This window comes from Macrotis lagotis, chromosome 4 (genome assembly GCF_037893015.1).
Source record: "Macrotis lagotis isolate mMagLag1 chromosome 4, bilby.v1.9.chrom.fasta, whole genome shotgun sequence".
In the NCBI taxonomy this organism is placed as follows: domain Eukaryota; kingdom Metazoa; phylum Chordata; class Mammalia; order Peramelemorphia; family Peramelidae; genus Macrotis; species Macrotis lagotis.
Window position 1 is genome coordinate 29,725,921 of NC_133661.1, and position 22,358 is coordinate 29,748,278.

General features: G+C 44.9%; 1 protein-coding gene across 3 annotated transcripts in view; it reads left to right on the forward strand.

Annotated features, from left to right (window-relative positions):
* Positions 1 to 980: 980 nt before the first annotated feature.
* SIRT1 (sirtuin 1) overlaps positions 981 to 22,358 on the forward strand; it is a 35,986-nt gene continuing 14,608 nt past the window's right edge. Inside the window, exons 1-5 of one of the 3 annotated variants that reach the window (XM_074232372.1) lie at positions 981 to 1,359; positions 2,870 to 2,983; positions 5,822 to 6,063; positions 9,108 to 9,260; positions 19,663 to 19,810. In XM_074232372.1, coding sequence (XP_074088473.1) covers positions 996 to 1,359; positions 2,870 to 2,983; positions 5,822 to 6,063; positions 9,108 to 9,260; positions 19,663 to 19,810 — 1,021 coding nt within the window. In that variant the 5' untranslated portion in view covers positions 981 to 995. Of the gene's footprint in view, positions 1,360 to 1,767; positions 1,860 to 1,883; positions 1,998 to 2,869; positions 2,984 to 5,821; positions 6,064 to 9,107; positions 9,261 to 19,662; positions 19,811 to 22,358 lie in introns of those variants that run through there. The other 2 variants (XM_074232375.1, XM_074232373.1) reach the window with 2 other exon arrangements.

Below are 22,358 nucleotides of genomic sequence, written 5' to 3' on the forward strand. Positions count from 1 at the left end.
CTGGGAGCACTCGGCGCCCCCGGGCCCCGGCGAGGGTCGGCGCACGTCTGGAGGCGGGATGAGAAGGCGGCCGGCTCCCCGGGGCGGGGGAGCCCCGAGCGGGGCGCAGCCTCGGAGCCTGGCCCCCGGGCGCAGAGAGCTCGGCTTGGCCCTTCCGCTGACCCTCAGACACGCCGCAGCGCTGCCCAGACGCACCGGGCTGGGCCTAGAGCAGTTTACGGGAGCCTGAACCGGGGTTCGGGGACCCGGCGGCCCGGCTATGGGGGCCCGAGGTGGCCCGCCGCGGGGCGCCCGCCCGGGCCGCACCCCGCTTCTGCCTGGGCCTCCGCCGCCCCGTCCGGCACCAAGGGCCGCTTTGCACGTCCTGGCCCTCAGCCCCGCCGGACGCGCGCCAACTTCCGAGGGCGGCCGAGCCGGGGCTCCGGGCCGTCCCGCCCGCGCTGGCCCTTCCGTCCGCCCTGAGCAGCGCGCGCCCCGGGCTGCAGGGGCCCCGCCTGGGAGCGAGGGCCGGGCCGGGCCGCCTGGGAGCGAGGGCCGGGCCGGGCCGGGCCGCCTGGGAGCGAGGGCCGGGCCGGGCCGGGCCGCCTGGGAGCGAGGGCCGGGCTGCAGGGGCCTGGGAGCGAGGGCCGGGCCGGGCCGGGCCGGGCCGGGGGGAGGGGCGGCGGCGGCGCGCGGCCCCGCCCCGCGCGCCCCCGCCCGCCCCCGCGCGCCCCGCGCCGGCCACGTGACGCGTCTTGTTGTGGTCCCGGCCCGCGTGGGTGTCGGGGGCGGCCGGCGGAGGGGCGGGGGCGGGGCGCCGGGGGCGGGGCGGCGCGGGTCACGTGACGGGGGTTTAAATCTCCCGCAGCCGGCGCGGCGGGGGCGCCAGAGCTGCCGCTGCGCGTCTGCCGAGCGGGTGGGCGGGGGCGGGCGGCGGAGCGCGGGCGGCGGAGGCGGCGCCGAGGCCAGGCCCAGGCCGAGGCCCAGCGCCCGGGCGGGGCGGGAGGCGGTTGAAGATGGCGGACGAGGCGGCGCCGGGCCCGGAGCCCGGCGCGGGCGGCGCGGGGCCGGCGGAGCCCGGCGGGGAGCCGCTCAGCAAGCGGCTGCGCAGGGACGGCCCGGGCCCGGGGGCGGAGCGGGCCGGCGCGGCGGGCGGCCCGGGCCCGGAGGCCGCGGCCGCCGCCGGCGGGGACAATGGGCCGGGCCCGCGGGGCCCTCGGGGCCCGGCCCGGGAGCCGCCGCCGCCGCCGCCGCCGGACGAGGAGGAGGAGGACGAGGACGAGGACGACGAGGAGGAGGAGGACGAGGAGGAGGAGGAGGAGGAGGAGGAGGAGGGGGGCGAGGACGAGGACGAGGCGGCGGCGGCGATTGGCTACCGAGGTGCGCAGGGTCCGGGCGGCCGCGACTGCGCACCGCCCCCCGCGGGCTGCGGGCGGGGAGGGCCGGGAGGCGGCGGGGAGCCCCGCGCGGCCCCGCCGGGGGCCTCCCGAGCGCTGCCCGGCACCGGCCGTGGCGGCCCGCCGGAGCGAAGGGCCGGGGCCGGGCCGCCCAGCCTGGGCAGCCGCACACGGGCCGGGGAAGGGCGCCTCGGCCGGGCGGGAGCGTGCGCCGGGCCCGGAGCTTCCCGAGCGCCGCGGCGGCCCCGGGGGGTCCCGGCCGCCGCCCAGCCGAAGGACGGGAGTGCGGGGTCCCCAGGGCTCGCGCTGCGTGGCCAGCCCTGCCCGACCGCCTCCATGGTTTTCACGCTTTTGCGCTGAATTAGACTCGATAGTTGCATTGCTCGCCTCCGATTGAACGGCTCGTGAAGACAGATGTGAAGTTCCTTCGCTGTTGGGACGAGGAGCCCGCCCGAGGCCTCCAAACAGGGAGCCGGAGCCCAGGTCCGGCCTAGCAGGCTGGGAGGATCTTGCCCAGGGCGGCGGTGGGTCCGGGGCCTCCCGGTCTCGTGGAGCCGTGCTCTGCCTTAGGAGAGCACGAAAGCGGCCGCTGTTTCCGGAGCTGCAACTGTTGTCCCCCCGGTGGGCTACAAGGGACTGAAGCTGGGGACGGGTTTTGGGGGGCTGCGCCTCACCTGTGTCTATCCTGATGGCGTGCAAATAGACACTTAATAAATGACTTGAAGTAGCGAAGAGGAAGGCAGTCAGCCTTACATGAAGTGCCCATATATATCTATACGCACGTTGATATGTAGAGGCAGTGCCTACTGTATCCCAAGTGCTTTTTAATGCTTATTTCATTTGATTCTGACAACTCTAGCACGTGGGGGCTATCCTTATTCTCATATTATAGATGAAAAATCTGAGGCAAACAGCTTAAGGGAATTGGCCCGAGTCACACAGCTAGTAATTGTCTGAAGTTCCATTCGAATCCTGGTCTTCCTCACTTCAGAGCCAGCACTCTAATCTGCTTCTCCACTAGCTGCTTCCAGGATAGATAATTTCTGAGTCCATGCGCTTCTGAAAATAAGTCATAACGGATCTTTAAAAAGATGTCATGGGTGGGGGCAGCTTCGTGGTTCAGTGGATAGAGCACCGGCCCCGGAGTCAGGAGGACCCGAGTTCAAATTCAGTCTCAGACACTTAATAATTACCTAGCTGTGTGGCCAAAACCTAAAAAAAATAAAATAAAAAGACATCATACTTTGTTTTGGGTCCTGTGATTTCCTGTTGCAGCCAACTCTCATTGGGGAAATTTCCTTTTTTGATCAGGGATTGTTGACTAACTTGTTCTCTTAGAGTACCTTTGACACAGAGAAGTGACCATAACTGTCAGGCCAAACCTGAACCCAGGTCTGCTGGGCTTAGAGGCCATTTTCTATGCCCTCCCTTTTGTCTGATCCTTTTGAGAAACAAGCCGTATATAAGTTTTTTCATTTCTCTCTGCTTTGCAGAAAATCTCTTCAGTGATGAAATTCTTGCCAATGGCTTTCATTCCTGTGATAGTGACGAGGATGACCGCGCCTCTCACGCAAGCTCCAGTGACTGGACTCCCAGGCCTCGAACAGGTGCAGCTTGGGGGGTGTTCCCATTGGCTTCAGTTGGAACACTGCCTTGGCAGGGCCATGAAAGGTGTCCTTCCTTTTGTGAGCTTGAGTTCCAGGGGTCTATTTTTTGATTTGTTGGGAAGTCTTTTCAGTGGCTCCCTGAGGCTAAGAGTGTCTAGGATAGTATTGTGCAGAAGTAAAGTTGTCTGCCATAGCAGATCCATGCTGGCAGGGCTGCCTGGATGTGAGGTAGAAGTCTTGCCTCTTCTCTAACACCTTCTAATGAAGTGACTTTGAGGAAGTCATTTAACTCCTGGAACCCAGGGCTCCTGGACACAGTGAAAGGTCTGGAGTAGGTTGGTTGTTGACCCTCTTAATCAAAGAAAACTAAAATGACATCACTCTTTTGGAGTCAAGGTGCAATGTGTTTGACTGTGGCTGATCAGACCAGCTCAGAAGGCTCTGCCATGGATCAGGCACAAATGGTTTATATGAACATTTGGAGTTGAGATGTCTCTGAGTTTGTATACCTCACATTTCTTTTGAGCTAGTGCAGTTCAGCTTCACTCGTAAAGCACAGACAGCATCTTCTTTGATGCAGGGTTGCCAGTATCTCCCTTGTCTCACAGTTAATTCCAGAGCTCTTCAGAGAGACAAACTAGGTAGCTAGACCGTCATGGTCCATAGAAGCATCCACTGTAGCCACCTTGTGTTAACTCAAACATCCACATCACCAGAGAACCCTCCTCTGTAGGACAGTAGGGAGGACCCACCTGACTGGGTTCTTCCCTTTGTCCTTACAGGAGGAAAGTGCCTCAACCAACTGTGCTCAGTCTTCTCTTGGTATTTCTCTCTAGAAGAGTCTTCAAAACCTAATTATAGAATCTTAGAAATCCTAGTTTGGGGACTTTGACCTTAGGAACTGATTCCCCTATAGGCCAATGCTAGTCTTTGGGATTTGAGTCCCTTAAGGAGGAAAAGGCTTTTAGAATTCAGTCATAATGGATATTTCAACATTAGCACTGTCAGAACAGTTCAACCTATTGTCAACATTTATGTCTCTTTTTTTAAAAAAAATTTATTCATTTAAGGCAATGGGGTTAAGTGACTTGTCCAGGGTCACACAGCTAGCGCGTTATTAAATTTGAATTTGAACTCAGGTCCTCCTAACTCCAGGGCTGGCACTCTGCCTTCCCAGCTGATCTTTCTTTCTTTCTTTCTTTCTTTCTTTCTTTCTGCAAAGCAGTGGGGTTAGATGACTTGCCCAAGGTTATACAGCTAGGTAATTATTTAAGTGTTTGAGGTCAGATTTGATCTCAGGTCCTCCTGACTCCAGCACCATTGTTCTATCCACTGTGCCACTGAGCTATTCCCTACCACTGATACTTCATGGGTGAAGGTTAGATCTGTTTGATTTGATATTAAAAATGGTTCACAGGGGGTGGCTAGGTGGTGCAGTGGGTAAAGCACCGGCCCTGGAGTCAGGAGTACCTGGGTTCAAATCCGGTCTCAGACACTTAATAATTACCTAGCTGTGTGGCCTTGGGCAAGCCACTTAAACCCCATATGCCTTGGGGGAAAAAAAGACTTTGTACTGTTGAAAAGGAGATTGAAAATAAGAATTTTGTTGATGGAACTCTTTTCTTTGCTGACATTTTAGTAAATAGTGAAAATATTTTTTAAGTTTTTTGATTTTTAACATCTTAGATTGTTGTGTTATTTTCCCTGCAAAATATTAAAAGTACAGTATATGATAGTCTCTTAATACCTTAAAGTTTGAAAATACTTGAGGAATTGGAAGAGGTAATGGGGGGAGGGTTAAATTTTTTAAGATAGTGCCATGAGATGAGTCATATAATCAGATAGTAAGATCTGAGTCTGAATTTGTAAATGCTAACTTAAAGAGAGATAATAATAATAATAATAATAATAATAATAATAATAATAATAATAGTATTGTTTGGCCTTCATTTCCAAAGATCATGATATCAACGAGTTGATGCCATGATAAGCACATGAATTGGATTTGAATGAGGGGGGACTATGTCACCAGCCTCACTTTCTCCTCCAGAGCCAACTGGGTCCAGTGGCCAGATATGGATCAGGACACCTGGAAATGACCCTGGATATGAGGCAGTGAGGTAAAGTGACTTGTCCAAGGTCACACAGCTAGTACGTGTCTGGGGTTAGATTTGAACTCAGGTCCTCTTGACTTCAGGGCTAGTGCTCTACCCACTGCACTATCTACCAGCCCTTTAGGGCAGCTAGGTGGTACATTGGATAAAGGTTTGTATCTGGAGTGAAGAAGACTTTTCTTCATGACTTCAAATCTGACTTCAGACAAAAGCTGTGTGACCCTGTCTAAGTCACTTAACCATGTTTGCCTCAGTTTTTCATCTGTAAAATGAATTAGAGAAGAAAATTACAAACTACGAGGTCCCTTTGTCAAGAAAACCTTGTATAAAAAGAGATGAGTGTGTGTGAGGCAGCAGAAACAGGAAGACTCAAAGATTCAGTGTGTGCATTCACCCTCCACATCACCTCCCCAGTGCTTAGTTTGGTAGAAGAGCCTAATGTTCTTGGGACTCCTTTGGCTGTCACCTCGAGTTCTGTGTGGATGGCTGTGGCCTAAGGTTCCATCAGGGAAGTGCCTGTTGTAGTGTCTGGTAGGGGCTTCTTCTGGTAGGTGATCTTGACTCACTTGACTGCTGAACTTCAGATTGTCACATTAAAAGCATGTATGTAATAACTGAAATTGCATTTTTTTTTTAATTTGGGGAAAACCCTGTCTTATTCAGAGTCCCTGAGGCCTTTATAAGGATGATTTGATCCAATTTTCTTTGTCCTTTCCAATCGCAGGTCCTTACACTTTTGTGCAGCAGCATCTCATGATTGGCACAGACCCTCGGACAATCCTAAAGGATCTGTTGCCAGAAACGATCCCACCACCTGAATTAGATGATATGACACTCTGGCAGATTGTTATAAACATCCTTTCAGAACCACCAAAAAGGAAAAAGAGGAAAGATATTAATACAATTGAGGATGCCGTGAAGCTATTGCAGGAATGCAAAAAAATCATTGTTCTCACTGGAGCTGGGGTACGTATAATCATTAAAAAGGGAGTATGCTTTTAATGAATGTGTCTTCTCTTCCTCATCATTTTCCCAATAGAGAGCGTGGTTTTTTTTTTATAATTAGTGTAATTTTTTTTTTTTGTTACCCTGACATAGTAATGAGTGTATGTGATTGATAGGATATATACCCACTGCCAATATTAAAAAGGAAAAAAAGCCCTTTCCAAGTGACCTTCAGAGTTATTGCTCCACAAGATAAACCACAAGTGGCATCAGGGGCTAGGCTTTCCCTAGGTCAGTTTCCTACCATTGTTCCCCCAAAGGATTCAGGAGCCTGGACACTTACCATGGTGGTTTCTCTGGGGAGATGATGGACATTCCAATGTTCATTGCCCAGAGTAAGGAGCCCATTTGTACTAAAATGACAGCAAGAGATTTTTTTCATCAGCCATATAAATTTGGATGATGTTGTGGAGACAGTCCACTGATTTTATTGGACTACTTTTATGGGACACATGATACTTGGTTTCAGGCTCAATCGGGATTCTGGAGATGAAGCTTTCTATTCTCTGAGGAAGGAGGAATGCAAATCCCCAGATTGTCTCAGATCAGTGCAACTGCAGGCAGAGGAAAAAGGCCGAGTCGGTGATGGGTTAAGAGTATCTTCTAACTAGGAGATGCTGAAGCAGGTTTTTTTTTTGGTTGCCTGACTTAAATACCAGAGAGGCTTTCTTCCATCTTCCTGGACATGTTATCCAAGGAGGGACAGGAAACCTTTTCAGGCTGGTCAAGCCAGGTGACTCCTCCCCCCCCTTTGGATGAAAGCATTCTAAAGATTAGCAAATCTTGTCCTTCCCAGAGTGTTCAGAGATGGAAGAACTTAGGTTGATCTATCTGAAGTTGTCAGAATCTCTCTTGGGTCAAGTTGAGAGGTTTAGTAGTTTTTCTAAACTCATCGTTTTTAATATGGTCAAGGAACAAGAGCTGAATAAAATGGTCAGTCACCTTCGATGTCTTCCTGGAAAACTGGTAGAAGACCTGCAGGAATGGAGAAAGGGGCTCGAGAGAGCAATTGAGACAGACAAGTTGAGGAATCCTGACACCACTCTAGAACATCTGTTATTAAAGAGATGGTTGGAGACTACCTAGATAAAGAAGCAACAATGCCAGAGCCTGCTTGGCTTCTCCCGGCCTGGGGGGAGCCACATGGGCCTTCTTTTCCTTTCATTTTTCCTCCCTTACTCTTGCCCTTCCCTTTCCCCTTCCCCCTTTTAAGAGGATGTTGTCACTAGAGTTGATCAGAGCACTTGATGAAGTTCCTCATGCTGATGTGGACCCCCTGGAGAGAGATTCAATAGTACAATTAGGTAGATTCAGATTGAGCTGAGTGGCTGAACCCCAGATAGTCATTAATGGCCTCTGTTTCAGTTTGGAAGGAAATCTCAGAGAGAGAGAGAGAGAGAGAGAGAGAGAGAGAGTATCTCAAAGGTCTTAACCTTTGGCAGCCTGGGAAGGACAGCTAGTACACAGGATGACAGCCAAGTTTCTAAATGATCTGGACAAACAGGATCTTACATGTTGATAAATGTTAAGTCTTAAGTTCAAAAATGCACTTCAAATATAGGAGGAGCGGCTAGGTGGTGCAGTGGATAGAGCACCGGCCCTGGAGTCGGGAGTACCTGAGTTCAAATGCCGCCTCAGATGCTTAATAATTACCTAGCTGTGTGGCCTTGGGCAAGTCACTTAACCCCATCACCTTGCAAAAACCTAAAATATATATATATGAGAGCATACTATCCTGGGTAGTGGTTCATCTGAAAAGGCTGAACTGGGGCCACAGGCAGACTAAGAGGCAGCTGTGTGATCTCACCCTGTGCTTGCCTGGGGGAGACTTAGCTGCAGCCCTACAGGCTTCAGAAGATCCCAAAGAAGGTCACCAAAATGGAAGCATTTATCCTGAACAAGAAAAGATCCAGGGCCATGAGAATTTTGTTTAAGGCCTTGCAGACCTGTCCTGGGAAAGAAGGTGGAACTGGGGCCAAGACCTGGAAGAGAAGCCTTAGGGGGGATTCATCCCACCTGCACATACCCCCTCCCACTCCCCCCCCCCCATGCATGACAGGGACTCCCTGGCAGGGAGTAGCTACTCCCTCTCTAAAGAAAACTTGTCTTGGGGGGGGGGGTCCTCTTTCAGGCACCCAGCCTTAGTCTAGTGGGGCCTGAAGCCCTTTTAGACCCCACTGATTTAGTTCCTTTCTTTGGAATAATGTATTTGTTTTCATTGCAAAAATGTTGCAAATAGAGCCAAGAAACTGGAACAGAATCACAGTTGCCATGTTGCTTGATGAAAGCAAAATCCAGGTGGTGATTGTGAGGCTCCGAAAGGGGTATACTGCTGAAAGAAGAGCTTTTACTCATTGGAGGGCAGGTAGAATCCACCCTGACAACAAATACCCACTAATATAGTGTTAGAAATGCCTTAATACAAACCACGTGAGAAACAACTACATTTACAAGTCTTTTTAAAAATCCTTTGGATATGTTGATTTATAAACTTTATGAAATCTAGGAGTATGTATTTTTTTTATTTTTTTTTGTATGTATTTTTAAAATAAAGACCTAGCTTCAGCATTTGTGATCTTCTCTATAATCCAAGCAAAGGATTTTATTCTTGGGAAGGGGCCTTAGAATATGTTTTTAGAAAATTTCCCTTCAGTTCCAAAGACCTTCAACCAAAGATCATTGTAGAGAAAGTTCCTTTCACTTTCTTGGTCCCAATTGAATCTGAATTATTTATATATTGTGGTCACAGGCTTGAAGATGACTTTGTTGGCTTGTCTGAGGCCCCCTTCTCTATCTCTGTTGTAGGCAAAAGGAAATAGTCTGGCATCTGTTAAGTTTTTTTCCCTTTGAAATTATAGTTAGTCCATAATGCTGTCCCCTAAAAGGAAAATCAAACTGCAGTTGCTTTTTTTCTTTGCTTGTTTATCTCTAGTTGTGTGATAAGAACTTAACTAATTCTAGAGCTAGAATATTTAATTATATGAATTATACAATGCTTGTTCTAGGTGTCTGTTTCCTGTGGTATACCTGACTTCAGATCAAGGGATGGGATCTATGCTCGCTTGGCAGTAGATTTCCCTGACCTCCCTGATCCTCAAGCAATGTTTGATATTGAATATTTCCGGAAAGATCCACGACCATTCTTCAAGTTTGCAAAGGTATAGTCTTTCCCAGGATTAAATTTTCTGCTCACGTAATTGACATTGTATTATTGTGGAGTAAGATCATTAAAATAAAGTGTTCATTGAGATGGGGTAGGGGAACCTAGGAATAAATGACCTGAAGAAGATGCTACTTGAGGTGAAAAAGCAGACTTCTTCCCAGGAGGGGAAGAACTTCCAAATTTTCTCCATCAGTCTTCTAGCTCCTTATTTTTAGGATGGCAGGCTGAAACATGGAAACAAAGGGATAACTCAAAGGGGAAGTCGTTTTTTAAAACGTCAGCTTCATACACAGGTTTTAGTTGGAAATCCCTTTAAAAAAAAACTTTTCCTGAAAAAGAAAATTATAGTCTTGATTTACCTCAGATTTCAATGGCTCAGCTTAAAGATGAGTTTTAGTTTGGGAAGGTGTTTCAAACTTCAGAGAACTCAACTAACCTAAAATTGTATGTAAATTTTTTAAAAGTTTCATTTGTTATTATTTTTACACTTATCATCCTTTTGCTGTAGAATCCACATTCATTGAACACAATTCCTCATAACAGAAAAACAGTTGATTAAAGCCGATTAGCATAGTAGCATCTATCTGACAGAATGTGCAATATTGCCTGTCTTTCCATAGCCCTTGTGCTCTGGCCCTGAGGTTGGTTGTTGTAATTATTCAGGGTCTTTTAGATGAACAGGCTTTTCAAGGTCTTTGTATCTAAAAATTGTGCATATGGCTCTCTTCCCGTTTCCCCTTTGTTGTGTGCTGTGTATGTAGTTTCCAGAACTTCTTGGAATACCCCTGCCTCTTGCAATAAAATTGTTCATAAACCACAATTTTTCTCAACTATGCCACAATCCATGGATTCTCATGAGGACTGAGGTGAAATTAGAAGAAAACTGTAATTTTCTGAGGTTTGTCTTCTAATTTTCAAGTAAGACTGACATTTTCAAGGAGATAAATGATTTGGAATGTGTTAAGGATTCTTTCTTTTCAATATGAAGTGATGATTACTCTGTAGCATCCCCATTTATCCCAGATGGTATATAGTGGTGTCCATTTTGTTGCCCAGTCGGTGATCCTTGGGACCATGTGGTGGGGATGGTTGAGGCAGCCTTAAGAATTAGTCTGTGGCCCTTGATCTTTCAGAAATTCAGCTCTCCAGGATGTAAGTTGGGCCAGACCCAAAACTCTTTGAGGGGAGTTTATAACAGATTAATCTTAAGTTAATTTCTTATTAACTTCACTGGAAAGTTAAAATTAAAAATAATGCATATTAAAGCTTATTTACATTTTTCTCTCTACACTTCTACAAACTAAATCATTTTCTCCCAACATTTCTGTCAGATATGTCATTATACAAAATGGAATCATGTATACTTTTTGCAAACATCTTATATACACCTTTTGCATATTGGTGCCATTAATTCAGATAGCTGGTATGCCCTCATGTTAGCTTGGTCTGCTTATAGGGGCAGCTAGGTGACACAGTGGATAGAGTGTAGCCCTGGAGTCAGGAGGATCAGAGTTCAAATTCAGCCTCAGATAATAAATAATTACTTAGCTGTGTGATCTTGGGCAAGTCACTTAACCCCAATTGCCTCTCCAGTCATTCTGATCCCTGTCTGGCCCCTAGACTCAGATGGCTCAGAAGGGGAAGGGAGCTTGGTGACTTTTTAGTACTCAAAACAATTCATTATCAAGGTATCACCTCCCTGATGTCATGGTCTTCAAGATCGAAGGACAAACATCGTCATTGTTGCTTAGTTATTCTCTTACTCTTGGAGCATTTCAGGAACTTCCAAATTTTCTTTTTCTTTTTTTTTCTTTCTTTTTTTTTTTTTTTAAACAAATAATGGTGTTAGAAGCCTTGTTGTACACATTGTTTTTTTCCTGAGGTTATTTTCTTGGGAATGATCAGGATCAAGGTTGTGGATAGTTTCTGGTTCTTTTTACATATGACCACACTACAGGGTAGTTTTTGCATCGAGGTTGATTTCTTTGTTGCATTGCACTTGTGTCAGGAGATAGTTTTCATGATGATGATAATGATGGTGATCAACATTTCTATAGCATGTGTCTACAGATTTCTCAGTTTTTTACATATGTAATCTTAGTTGACAAAAGTTCTGCATATATTACTATTCTCATTATACAGATAAGTAAATCGAAGCTGAGAAGTTAGATGATTTCCCATGGTTACACAACTAATTGTAAAAGTTAGATTTGAGGTCTTCTTTATCCCAAGCTCAGCCTTTTCTGTATTCTGACTCACTGTTTCACTTTAATTTGGGTGGTATTAATGATAAACTTAGCTGGCAAAAATTTCCAAGAGTTGATTCTGAAGGCATGTAGTTATTAAGGACTTTTCTTGTGCCTCTGATACTAAGAGTGAATTTAGTAGTGTATTTACATGATGATGGCGATATAGACTTTTGTTATTCAAAGGAAAAAACGTAATCTGAATTGCCAAAGCTCACTTTCTACAGTCAGCAAAACTCCTCCTTTTCCTCATATATCCCACTCTATTTTACCTGCTAATATAGCAGCTAAAGCTAAATAACTGAAATTCATTGTTGTCTTCTTTTCAGAAACAACTTATAGGTATTTCTTTTTAAAAAAGTAATATAGTCTTGGAAAGTCAGTGGTACCTGAGAATCAAAACAGCGAGGAGCAGAGTTTGAGGGCTCTCCACATGGTCTAGTTTTAGCCTAACCTGGTCTTGACTTTTTGAAATTGGCAAAAATGATTTCAGATTTTTAAAAAATTATAACCTGCAATAACCATCAACAAAACAAACTTATAAAATAAAGGGTGAAATGTTGGTATTTAACAGGATGGGAGCAAATGAATTAAGCAAAAAATGCTCCTGTTCTGTGTCCCAGGTTTGTCTCAGGCTCCACTCCTTCTAGTTTTGTCTTCTCTCCGTTTTAACCAGGCAGATGGTTTTCTGAGAAAAAGATGAAATGTATTTGTTAAAGTAAAAAAATTCATAGAATCTGCACTATATCATCTCATATTGCGTTGAGATCCTATACAGCACACAGAAAGGAATAGAAGTTTGTAGAATGAGAGGCAGGGAATCCCACCCTGCTGTTGGACCATTCTTGAATGGAGACACAAGGGATGTGAAGGGAGACTGACCAGAAGCCCTTGGTCCTTGAAAGGAAGCCTTGGGATAAATGCTTATCAGCAGTGTGCAGGAGGACAGAAGTAATGTGTCTTCAACTGTTGAGCAAGTAATATTTCCTTTGGCAAAACATTCCAAGAATTAATACAAAAAGAGGAATCAAGATCAGCCTATAAAAATTTGGAGAGGAAAATAGGGTCATGTTTTTACTGAATTTGTGAAACTGTCCAAGCAGGAAAATGATAGACAGAAAGTGGCTATGGGCCAATATTAACCTTGAACAGAGAACCTCAGTCAGATGAAATCTGGCCTTTGTCTAGTATGGGAGTGAGGGAAAATTAATATATATCCAGCTGGGAGAAGCTTAATATTGGCAAAATATGGAAACTATCTCTTGCTTTGTGGAGAAAAGTGAATGCCTGCTAGACTTCTTCGCTGTGAGATGGCAGCCTCTTGAGAGAGAACTTCCATTCTCTCCATGCCATGCTATGCCATACCTATTGAGGATAGATTTAGATCCAGGTACCTCCTCAGTAAAAGACTCTGGACTGCTCTGCCCTTCAACACCAAGGAAACTATGTTGGCTCTCATTTGCAAGCTGTATAGCCCTGGTCTCATTATTCTTTTGGACAATAAGCTCTCTGGGGAAATTTAATTTTCTGATTACATTAGGAATGAAGAATGTGAGAATCCACTTATGGTGATGGATGCTGGGGATGTTGTACTTGGAAGCAGAGGAGGTGCAGCTGTGTGAGATTGTAAATAGGTCCCGTTGTTCTTTAGTCTATAGACAGGGTTTGATGTGCATTGGGAACTTGTGTGAGTAGACCTCTGGGCTCCTGAAAGCTCATGGGCTGCACTGCTCCCTGAGGAGGAGGCAACTCTGTCACCCCGGGGCTCTTGGCTCAGAAATTCTCTGGACCTCAGTCCTCTAGCAGTTTGAATTCCTCTCTCAACATTTTTCAGTAAACTGCTGTTGCATGCTCAGCCTGGGATTCAAAAACCAAAAAAAGAAGCAGTCTTTAAAGAAAATCAGTGACTTTCTGGAAGAAAGGCATGAAAGGGGAGGAATTCACCTTGGGAACACAAATCAGGACCAAGACTTTTAGTGGACAACCCTAAAAATGGAGATCAGCTGAGCTGATAATAAAATAATAAACTGGCATTCTGATACCGGGCCTGAGACATATGGGGGAATGCCATCTTTGGGAGCAATTGCTCAGGCCTTTTTTGGATAAGCAGTGAGGCTTAGGAATTAGAGGGGCCCATTCTTGGACTTTGGAAGACTGAAGGTCTGTGGCTGTGACTCAGCTTACCTTGGAAGACTATAAGGAAGGTACGGGGAGTTGCTCTGCTTGTGGGGAGGGGTTTTCTCCAACCCTGATAAAATCACAGATCCCAATTTATCCTACAAAAATGGGTTTTTGCTGAAAATCCTTGATTTCCAAATAACTATCACAGTATAAGTTATATATTGGATTGATTAAAAACCCATGAAATAGCAGTTCCTTGCTATAAAAAAAAAACCTATTTAAATGAGAGCTAATGTTAATTTTTAAAATTATCTTGAATGTTCCTGAAAGGGAACACTCGGTTCAAACCCAATGCTTTAGACTCTGAGCACCTTTCTCTCCAGCCTCAAACACAAGACTGGACAGAGATGATCCACCCTAAGCTGTTTTTGACTTCATTCTTAGAATGTAACTTCTTTTTTTTTTTTTAAGGTTTTTTGCAAGGCAAATGGGGTTAAGTGGCTTGCCCAAGGCCACACAGCTAGGTAATTATTAAGTGTCTGAGACTGGATTTGAACCCAGGTACTCCTGACTCCAGGGCCGGTGCTTTATCCACTACGCCACCTAGCTGCCCCAGAATGTAACTTCTAAGAACAAATGAAAATATTTAAGTTATCATCTTCTTTCATGAGGAATGTTATACTTAGGCCACTTTGAAACACAGAATATGGAGAGGTCAGAGGTGAATCTTACAGGCCACTTTGATGTTTTGAAAAAGAAAACCAGAGTGAAGAAGGCCTGGAGAAGGGAGCTGGCTCCTGGATGCCCCCCCTACTTCAAGGCATTTGTTGAACATTTCTTCTGTTTGATTTCTGTCTAGTTCTGTCTTTGGTCTCCTAGTCTTCCCTTCTGCTTCTTAACTCTACCCTCAGGATAATTTTAAGTTGGCCATTACTGCCATCTCTTTTCTGAAGGAGTCACAGCAGGCATGGTATGAAAATATGACTGTGCCACAGAGGGGTTGGGGGGGAGCAGGAGTGAACCAGCACTGTTGGCTGTGATTGGATGAAATCAAGTCATCCATAAGACCTTTTTTGCTTTTTTTTCTCTTCATGATAGCATGGATTGGTTTTGTTTTGTTTTGTTTGAGTAAACAAGCTTGTTTCATACTTTTGTCCATCTCCTCCCTCTGCAAATTGGCTGTTCTCTGGATAGCAAACATCAATGAAATAAACCCAATTTTAAACCAAAATTTGTGTATCAAGGAGAAATACAGGTCTGATGAAGGAACCTTGGTATTTTTAAGGATGGGAAGACCTGAAAATGCTTTTTAGAGAGATGGGAAATTGTCAAGGATGAGGATCAGATTGAAAGTGAATGTGAGAGATGACACTCTCCATCCTGACTTGGACAGCAGGGCAGGGATTAGCTTCAGTGGAGCAGCTTGGTGACACTGTGGATCACCCGAGTTCAAATTTGACCTCACACACTTGATAGCTGTTATGACCCTGGGCAAGTCATTTAACCTCTACTTCAGTTTTCTTAACTGTAAAATGGGATAACAGCCTGGAGCTCCTGGGATTTTTGTGAATTGTTGGAAAGTGTCTAAAATGTAGGAGGTGCCATGTTAATATTTACTCCTTTTCCTGATGAGTATATTAGAAGAGTTCTGTGACCATATGGAAAGAAAGGGTTGGGGATGCTGGAAAACCATGCTGAATTGGGGAGCTGAGGGACTCAGTGAATGGCCTGGAAGCCGCCCACTCCAAGCCTGGCGGACAGCCTTATAGCTAGGAGAAAAGAGAAGAAAAGCTTGGAAATAAGGGGATTGAGAGAGGGAATTAATAAGAGGGATTATCAGACAGCAAAGACCCAAAATATTTGAATTACAAATTTGTGGTGGATGAAAACAGCTTTATTTTGTAACCTATTCCAGTAATGTTCAGCAGGCCCTGTCTAAGACCCTAGTCTAGGGTAGGAGGGAGAGGATAAAACTTTAGAGTTTGGGAGCCATGGAAGCTCCAGGAGATTCTCATTTTAGTGCTTGTAAAAGAGTCGAGTGACAGAACCATGTTACGTCACAAATGGGGGTGAATGAATGAAAAAGCACTTCATCCAGGCCAGCAATGTGCTAGGTTCAGGGTACCAGTAGAAGAGCTTCTCTTCTAGTAGAGGAAGACAACACATAAGGGAGTGGTGGTCAAGGACAAGAGGATGGGGAATGTGGTGGCACAAATGCTCTGGCCTGGTGTTTGTAATGGTTGTGTTGTGACCTCACCCAGAGGAAGAGTGATTAGTGAGCAGAGGAAGTTGTGGTGCCCCACAGCATGGCAGAGTGGAGGTAAGTGAGCCCAGCATCCTGGAGCTGGAAGGGCAAAGGAGTGAAGAAGCTTTTAAGAATCACTCACGACAGGGCTATCACAGTGTTGTGAAGGTCACAAGATGATTCTGGCTCTCACAAAAAGGTTCTGTGGGCTTTATGGCACAGAAGCAAAGCAGCTGGTAATGCCGTGTCTTTAGGCATTCTACTGTTGACACTTCTGTCCATATCTGACACAGAAACATTTGAAGGCACCACAGAGGGCGTTTGATGGAGAGAACCTTCTTCTTCTCCATGTGTTCAGGAATTCTGGCAGCTGAGAGGTAGGGCTGAAGCTTCTGCAGAAGCAGTTGCTTAACATCCCCACAGACTTGGTTCTGGAGGTCTTGGTTAGAAGCAGGACCAGGGCTGGGGTGGGGGTGGGGGGGCGGGGGAAGGCAGGTAATTAGAAGAGAAAGGTCAAGATAAATACAAAGGGTAGGCTTCATGTCTTCATGTGAATCAACCATTTGGTGGCATTATAGGATGTTGAGTTCAGAGGGTAGGTTGCCAAGTTTAGGATCTTTGAGGTGGTGGATGGTATGTTAAAGCAAGCATGGAATCAAGAAGATCTAGATTCAAATCCTAGATCTACTATACCCCATCATTGCAATTTTGAGTAAGTCGCCAACTCTCTCTAGGCTTTCAGTTCCCTAGCTTGAAACAAGGGGTTTACACTAGGTGGTCTCTTCCAACCCAAACCCTAAAGGCATGGTGGTCTGGAGGTGCCATGGCTGCTATGTGACTGACTACAGAGAGAGGTGTAAGGTGAGGAGGTGAAAGGCTAGAGGGGTCGCCTTATGGAAATGTCCTGAGGTTGCAGAGATGAAGAGGAAGACCATGAGCTGTGCACTTAGGTGACAGGATGCTGCAAGCAGTGTTGCATGCATGATGTACTTGAGAACCTGATAGAGATGGGAACGGTTGAAGAAAGGTCTGGGGTGACAGCAGGAGCTGGGAGCAGGCTGGAAGGCTCAGGGTAGGAGAGCATTCGTCTCCACCAAAGATCCTTACAGACAAGGTGGAACCTTAAGGAGGGGATGGGTTTTTGTTGATGTGTGTGGCACAATGCAGGGCTTCAGAGTAATGGGATTTGACACATAGGCGCTAAAGAAATAATTAAGTGGTAAAGCACTTAATGGGCAGCCAGATGGTATAGCGGATAGAGGTCCAGGCCCAGAGTCAGGGAGAGTTTATCTGCCCAAGTTCAAATCTGGCCCAGACATTTCCTAGCTGTGTGACCCTGGGCCAGTCACTTCACCCTCTTTATAAAATGAGCTGGAGAAGAAAAATGGCAAAACTATCCCACTATCTCTGCCAAGAAACCCCCAAATGGGGTTGTGAAGAGTCGGACTGAACTGAAAACCACTTTTAAAATTATATGGAAAATTTACTCTGAAAGCCATGTTTTCTTTTTTTTAATAAAGATTTTATTTATTTTGAGTTTTAAATTTTCCCCCCAATCTTACTTCCCTCCCCCCACTCCCCATAGAAAGCAGTTTGCCAGTCTTTACATTGTTTCCGTAGTATTGATCCAAATTGAATGTAATGAGAGAGAAATCATTTCCTTAAGGAAGAAACATAAAGTATAAGAAATAGCAAGAGCAGACAATAAGATATCAGTTTTTTTTCCTAAATTGAAGGTAATAGCCCTTGGTCTTGTTCAAATTCCACAGTTCTTTCTCTGGATACAGATGGTATTCTCCATCAGAGATAGCCCCAAATTGTCCCTGATCCGATGAGCAAGTCCATTAAGATTGATCATCACCCCCATGTTGCTGTTAGGGTTTACAATGTTTTTCTGGTTTTGCTCATCTCACTCAGCATCAGTTCATGCAAATCCCTCCAGGAAAGTCATGTTTGACTTGTAAAATATTTGTTCCAAGTTGAAAGGAAACAAAATTGATATTTTCCTTTTGGACTTATTGCTAGTTCAACATAATGACAAGAGGCAGGTCGTGGTCCTGCCCCATCTCCTGCAATGCATGCTGGAGAAGTTTAACCTCTCAAGACTCTCAGTCAGTTCTGAGGATAAGTGGCAGATAAGTTGCCAAGCTGTATTTCTGGGGAGGGGGTTTGCATTGGAGTTCTCTACACAGATGAAATCACAAGTTCAGACCACCCAGTCTTAAAGCATTTGGCAGAGAGCTATATGATTCTTTGTTTTTAGAGGAGAAACATGTATTAGCTAATAAAAGCTATGGAGGGTAATAGCTCAGCATTCATAATAGGTGCATATTCTTGAGTGGGTCCAAACCAGTCCTTGTTTTAGAATTCTCACAGGCTGTTCTTTATCTTAAACTAGCCAGGCAAAAGCCACTTTGTAAATGGTTTTCTACCTGGTCGGGGTGTGCTTTTTGAATAGTCCGATGATACTTTGCCACTGCCGCTTTGAAACCTGAAATTCTTGTTTTCATCTGCTTGCTTCGTTTTCCCTAAGATATAACTCTACTCAGGTGGTTAAAACTCTCAGGTGGCATCAATTAGGTCTTATTTCATGTGCCTAGGGATTGACCTGAGATCTTCAACACTCTCTCTCTGGGAATTTTATGGAAAGCCTCAGCCCCTGGAAGGAAATGCCTTTCTCAGTGTTAGTTCCCTGGCTTTAGTTTTTCAGGTGACCACATCTGGGGGAATCCATTGTTTGGGTAGACCAAGAAAATTTCAATTCTTCAACTTAAGTGTTTAACATTTACCAGAACTACTAGAAGTATAATTCATAATTTCATATATCACTGATAACAGTCAGACATCTGAAGTAATCTGTTCTCTAGAAGATGAGTGGTCAAAGGATTTGAAAAAATGTTTGTCAGAACAAGAATCGCCAATACTTGTGTTTTGAAAGAGTGTTCCAGATCACGAATACTCAGGTTAATGTCCATCAGAATGGCTCTGGGCCCTTCCATGCCCAGACAATGAGAGATGGTTGGGGCTTTGTAGAAGGATGGATATGGCAGTAAGTCAGTGGGGGCTAAAAAGGGGTCAGGCCAGTCTGGAAAAGGGTTTGCATTCTTTAAAGAAAGTGATTAAAATGCTTGTACCATTTTGGTTCAGAGAACTCTCCATCTAGTCATCTCCTGAGGAGGTTAAAGTCAAAAAAATAGTCCTCTGTCCACCAGAATAAGTAATTAGTAGCAAAGAACTGGAAACATAGTCCATTGATTGGAGAATGGACAACCAAATCATGGCACATGAACGTGTTGGCTAATATGGTATTGAAGGAAACTGGCTGGGTTGAGTCTCAAGAAGAGTTACATGAACTAATTGAAAGTATAGGAAACAGAACCAGGAAAACAATACAGGGTTTCCTTAAAGCTTTTAATGCAAATTTTTAAACCATAATAGTTCTAAAAGAATGGAAACTAAATACTACACAAGTATAATGATGAAGCTTGACCCCTAGGAAATGATGGGAAGGTAGGTACCTGTCTTCTCTTCTTTGCAGAGATGGTGGGGAGGAAAAGAGCGGGACTGTGCAGATGGAACATTATAGATAATTTCAGACTTTTTGATATGTTGGTTAATTTTCCTAAACTGGATATTTTGGTTTTTTCTCTTTTATAAGAGATGTCTCTGGGAAGGGAGAGGGAGAAGGGATATTTTGAGAATTGTGGGTGATTTAAAAACAAAAGATGTCATTAAAAGTTTATTTTGTAAACAGCATGAACTAGCTATTCTTTTATATTTTATAGGAAATATATCCTGGGCAATTTCAACCATCTCTCTGCCATAAATTCATAGCCTTGTCTGATAAGGAAGGAAAACTACTTCGAAACTACACTCAAAACATCGACACACTGGAACAAGTTGCAGGGATTCAGAGGATTATTCAGTGTCATGGTTAGTAAACTCTTCAGATTCACTTTGGTAGAATTTTTTCCACTTGCAAGAAAGAATTAGAATTATAAGAATATGTTATCAATGCAGAGACTGAGATGTGATGATTAGGATAAGGTGATAACACCAGATCAGTCAAGACAGTGATTGAATTCCTCCTCTGCCAGGCATGGTACAGACACGTGTAAGAATGAAATAAGGTCATTGAAAGGAGCTTTCAGTTGTGAAAGGGGAGATAACAAAGGAGATAGCTGTCATTATGTACAGGAAGAGCAGAAAAAGAAGAACAAGAAATAGAAAACAAGTCAAAAAGGAGGGAAGGAGAGAGGCCAGGCCAGTCTAGGTCCAGGGAATGGCTGGACAAAGACACAGAGACAGGAAGTGGGCTGGAAAGGAGGGGCCCAAAGCAGGGCTTTGGAAGCTCAACAGAGCAGGTTACATTTGATCCAGTAGCAATAAGGGGCCATTGGAGTTGACTGAGTTGGAGAACGATATGGTCAGTTCTCTCTCTAGGAAAAAAAAAACTTTGGGCCAAGATAGCAGAGAGAAGGCAGGTTCTGGTCTTTGTTGTCCTCCAAAGCCCCCTCCATTTAAATAATATGCTAAACAAAACCTGTAGTCACAGAACCCACAGAAGGACTGGGTGCAACAATTTTCCAGCCCAAAATAACTTTAAAAGTTTGGCAGGGAAGGTCTGTCACATTGGGATGAGAGTAGAACACAGTTTGACACAGCTGAGCTGGAGCAGAGCAGGCCTTGAAGGGAGGAACTCAGTAGCCTCGGCTGCTTCAGTTCTCAGGCCACAGATGGTAAGGGGGTCAAACAGCTGGTCAGAAGAAGATCGCCACTGAGCCAGAATGCTGTGACTTTGCCCATGCTCTGATCTGGGTCGCAGTCCTGGGTGAGGAGGAGTACCAGTGCAGCAGAGCTTGCAGCCCCAGGGGAGCAGGGCCCCTAATTACAGTTCCCTGGAAGAAGAGAGTGCTTGTGTTTGCCTACAGGCTGGAGTACAGGCCAGGAGAACAGTAAACATACTTCTTAGATTGTGCCACCTTGGAAAGTGTCTTAACAGCTGCACAAAATCCCCAAAGCTGGGGACTGCGTACCCTCCCCCTCAAAGCAGAGCCCCATTTTAGCAAAGAGTTAAAAGTCTATAAGTAGACTGGGAAAATAAATAGAAAAATTCCAACTATAGAAAATTACCGTGGTGACATAGAAGAGCTCAACACAGTCAAAATTCCTACATCCAAAACCTTCAAGAAAATCAGAATTGGTCTCAGTCCATGGAAGAACTCAAAATGGGTTTTAAAAATCAAAATCAAGTAAGCAAGATAGAGAAACATTGAGAAGGGTAATGAGAGTGATGCAAGAAAATCTTGAAAAAAATAACCTAACCATGTGGCCTTGGACAAGCCACTTAACCCTATTGCCTTGAAAAATCTAAAAAACAAACAAAAAAACAGAAAAAAAGGTAATATCTTAGTAAAGGAGGCATAAAAAAATCCTGAAGAAAACACCTTATAAAGCAAAATTAGCTTGAAAAGCAAAAAATTCAAAAAATAAACTGAAGGGGGGGCTGGGTGGGACAGTGGATAGAGCACCAGCCCTGGAGGCAGGAGTACCTGAGTTCAAATGCGGCTTCAGACACTTAATAATTACCTAGCTGTGTGGCCTTGAGCAAGCCACTTAACCCCATTGCCTTGCAAAAAAAATAAAAAATAAACTGAAGAAAAGAACTCATTAAAAATTAGAATTGAGGGGCAGCTAGTTGGCGCAGTGGATAGAGCACTGGCTCTGGAGTCAGGAGTACCTGAGTTCACATCCAACCTCAGACACTTAATAATTACCTTGCTCTGTGGTCTTGGGCAAGCCATTTAACCCCATTGCCTTGCAAAAACTTAAAAAAAAAAAAAAAAATTAGATTTGAGTCCCTGGAAGCCAATGACTCGATGAGACCAAAAAAACAATAAAACAAAAGCAAAAGAACAAAAAATAGAAGATATTATGAAATATCTTAGTAGAAAAACAACTGGAAAATAGGTCCAGGAGAGAATTTCAAAATTCTTGGACTACCTGAAAGCCATGATGCAAAAAGAGCCCAGATATCATCATTCATAAAATTTTAATAAAGACAGCTACTCTGATATTTTATGATATTTTATAACCATGAGAATCCATCAATCATCTGAAAGAAATCTCAAAAGGAAAACTCCAAATTTCAGAGCTCCCAGGTCAAGAAGAAAATATTGCAAGTAGCCAGAAAGAAACAATTCGAGAATTGTGGATTCACTGTTAGGATAACACAAAGTTAGAAGCTTCTATATTAAAGATAGGAGGACTAGGAATGCCCATCGAGTGGGGACACCTTGTGGTCTATGATTGACTATTGGGATATAAGAAATAGTGAGCTAGATCCTCTCAGAAAAACCTGGAGAGAACCACAGGAACTGATGCCAAGTGAAATGAAGAGAACCAAGAGAAGGTTGTGGACAGGAACAACCGCATTGTGCAGTGATCAGCTGTTCTGAGCAATTCAGTGATTAAAGACAGC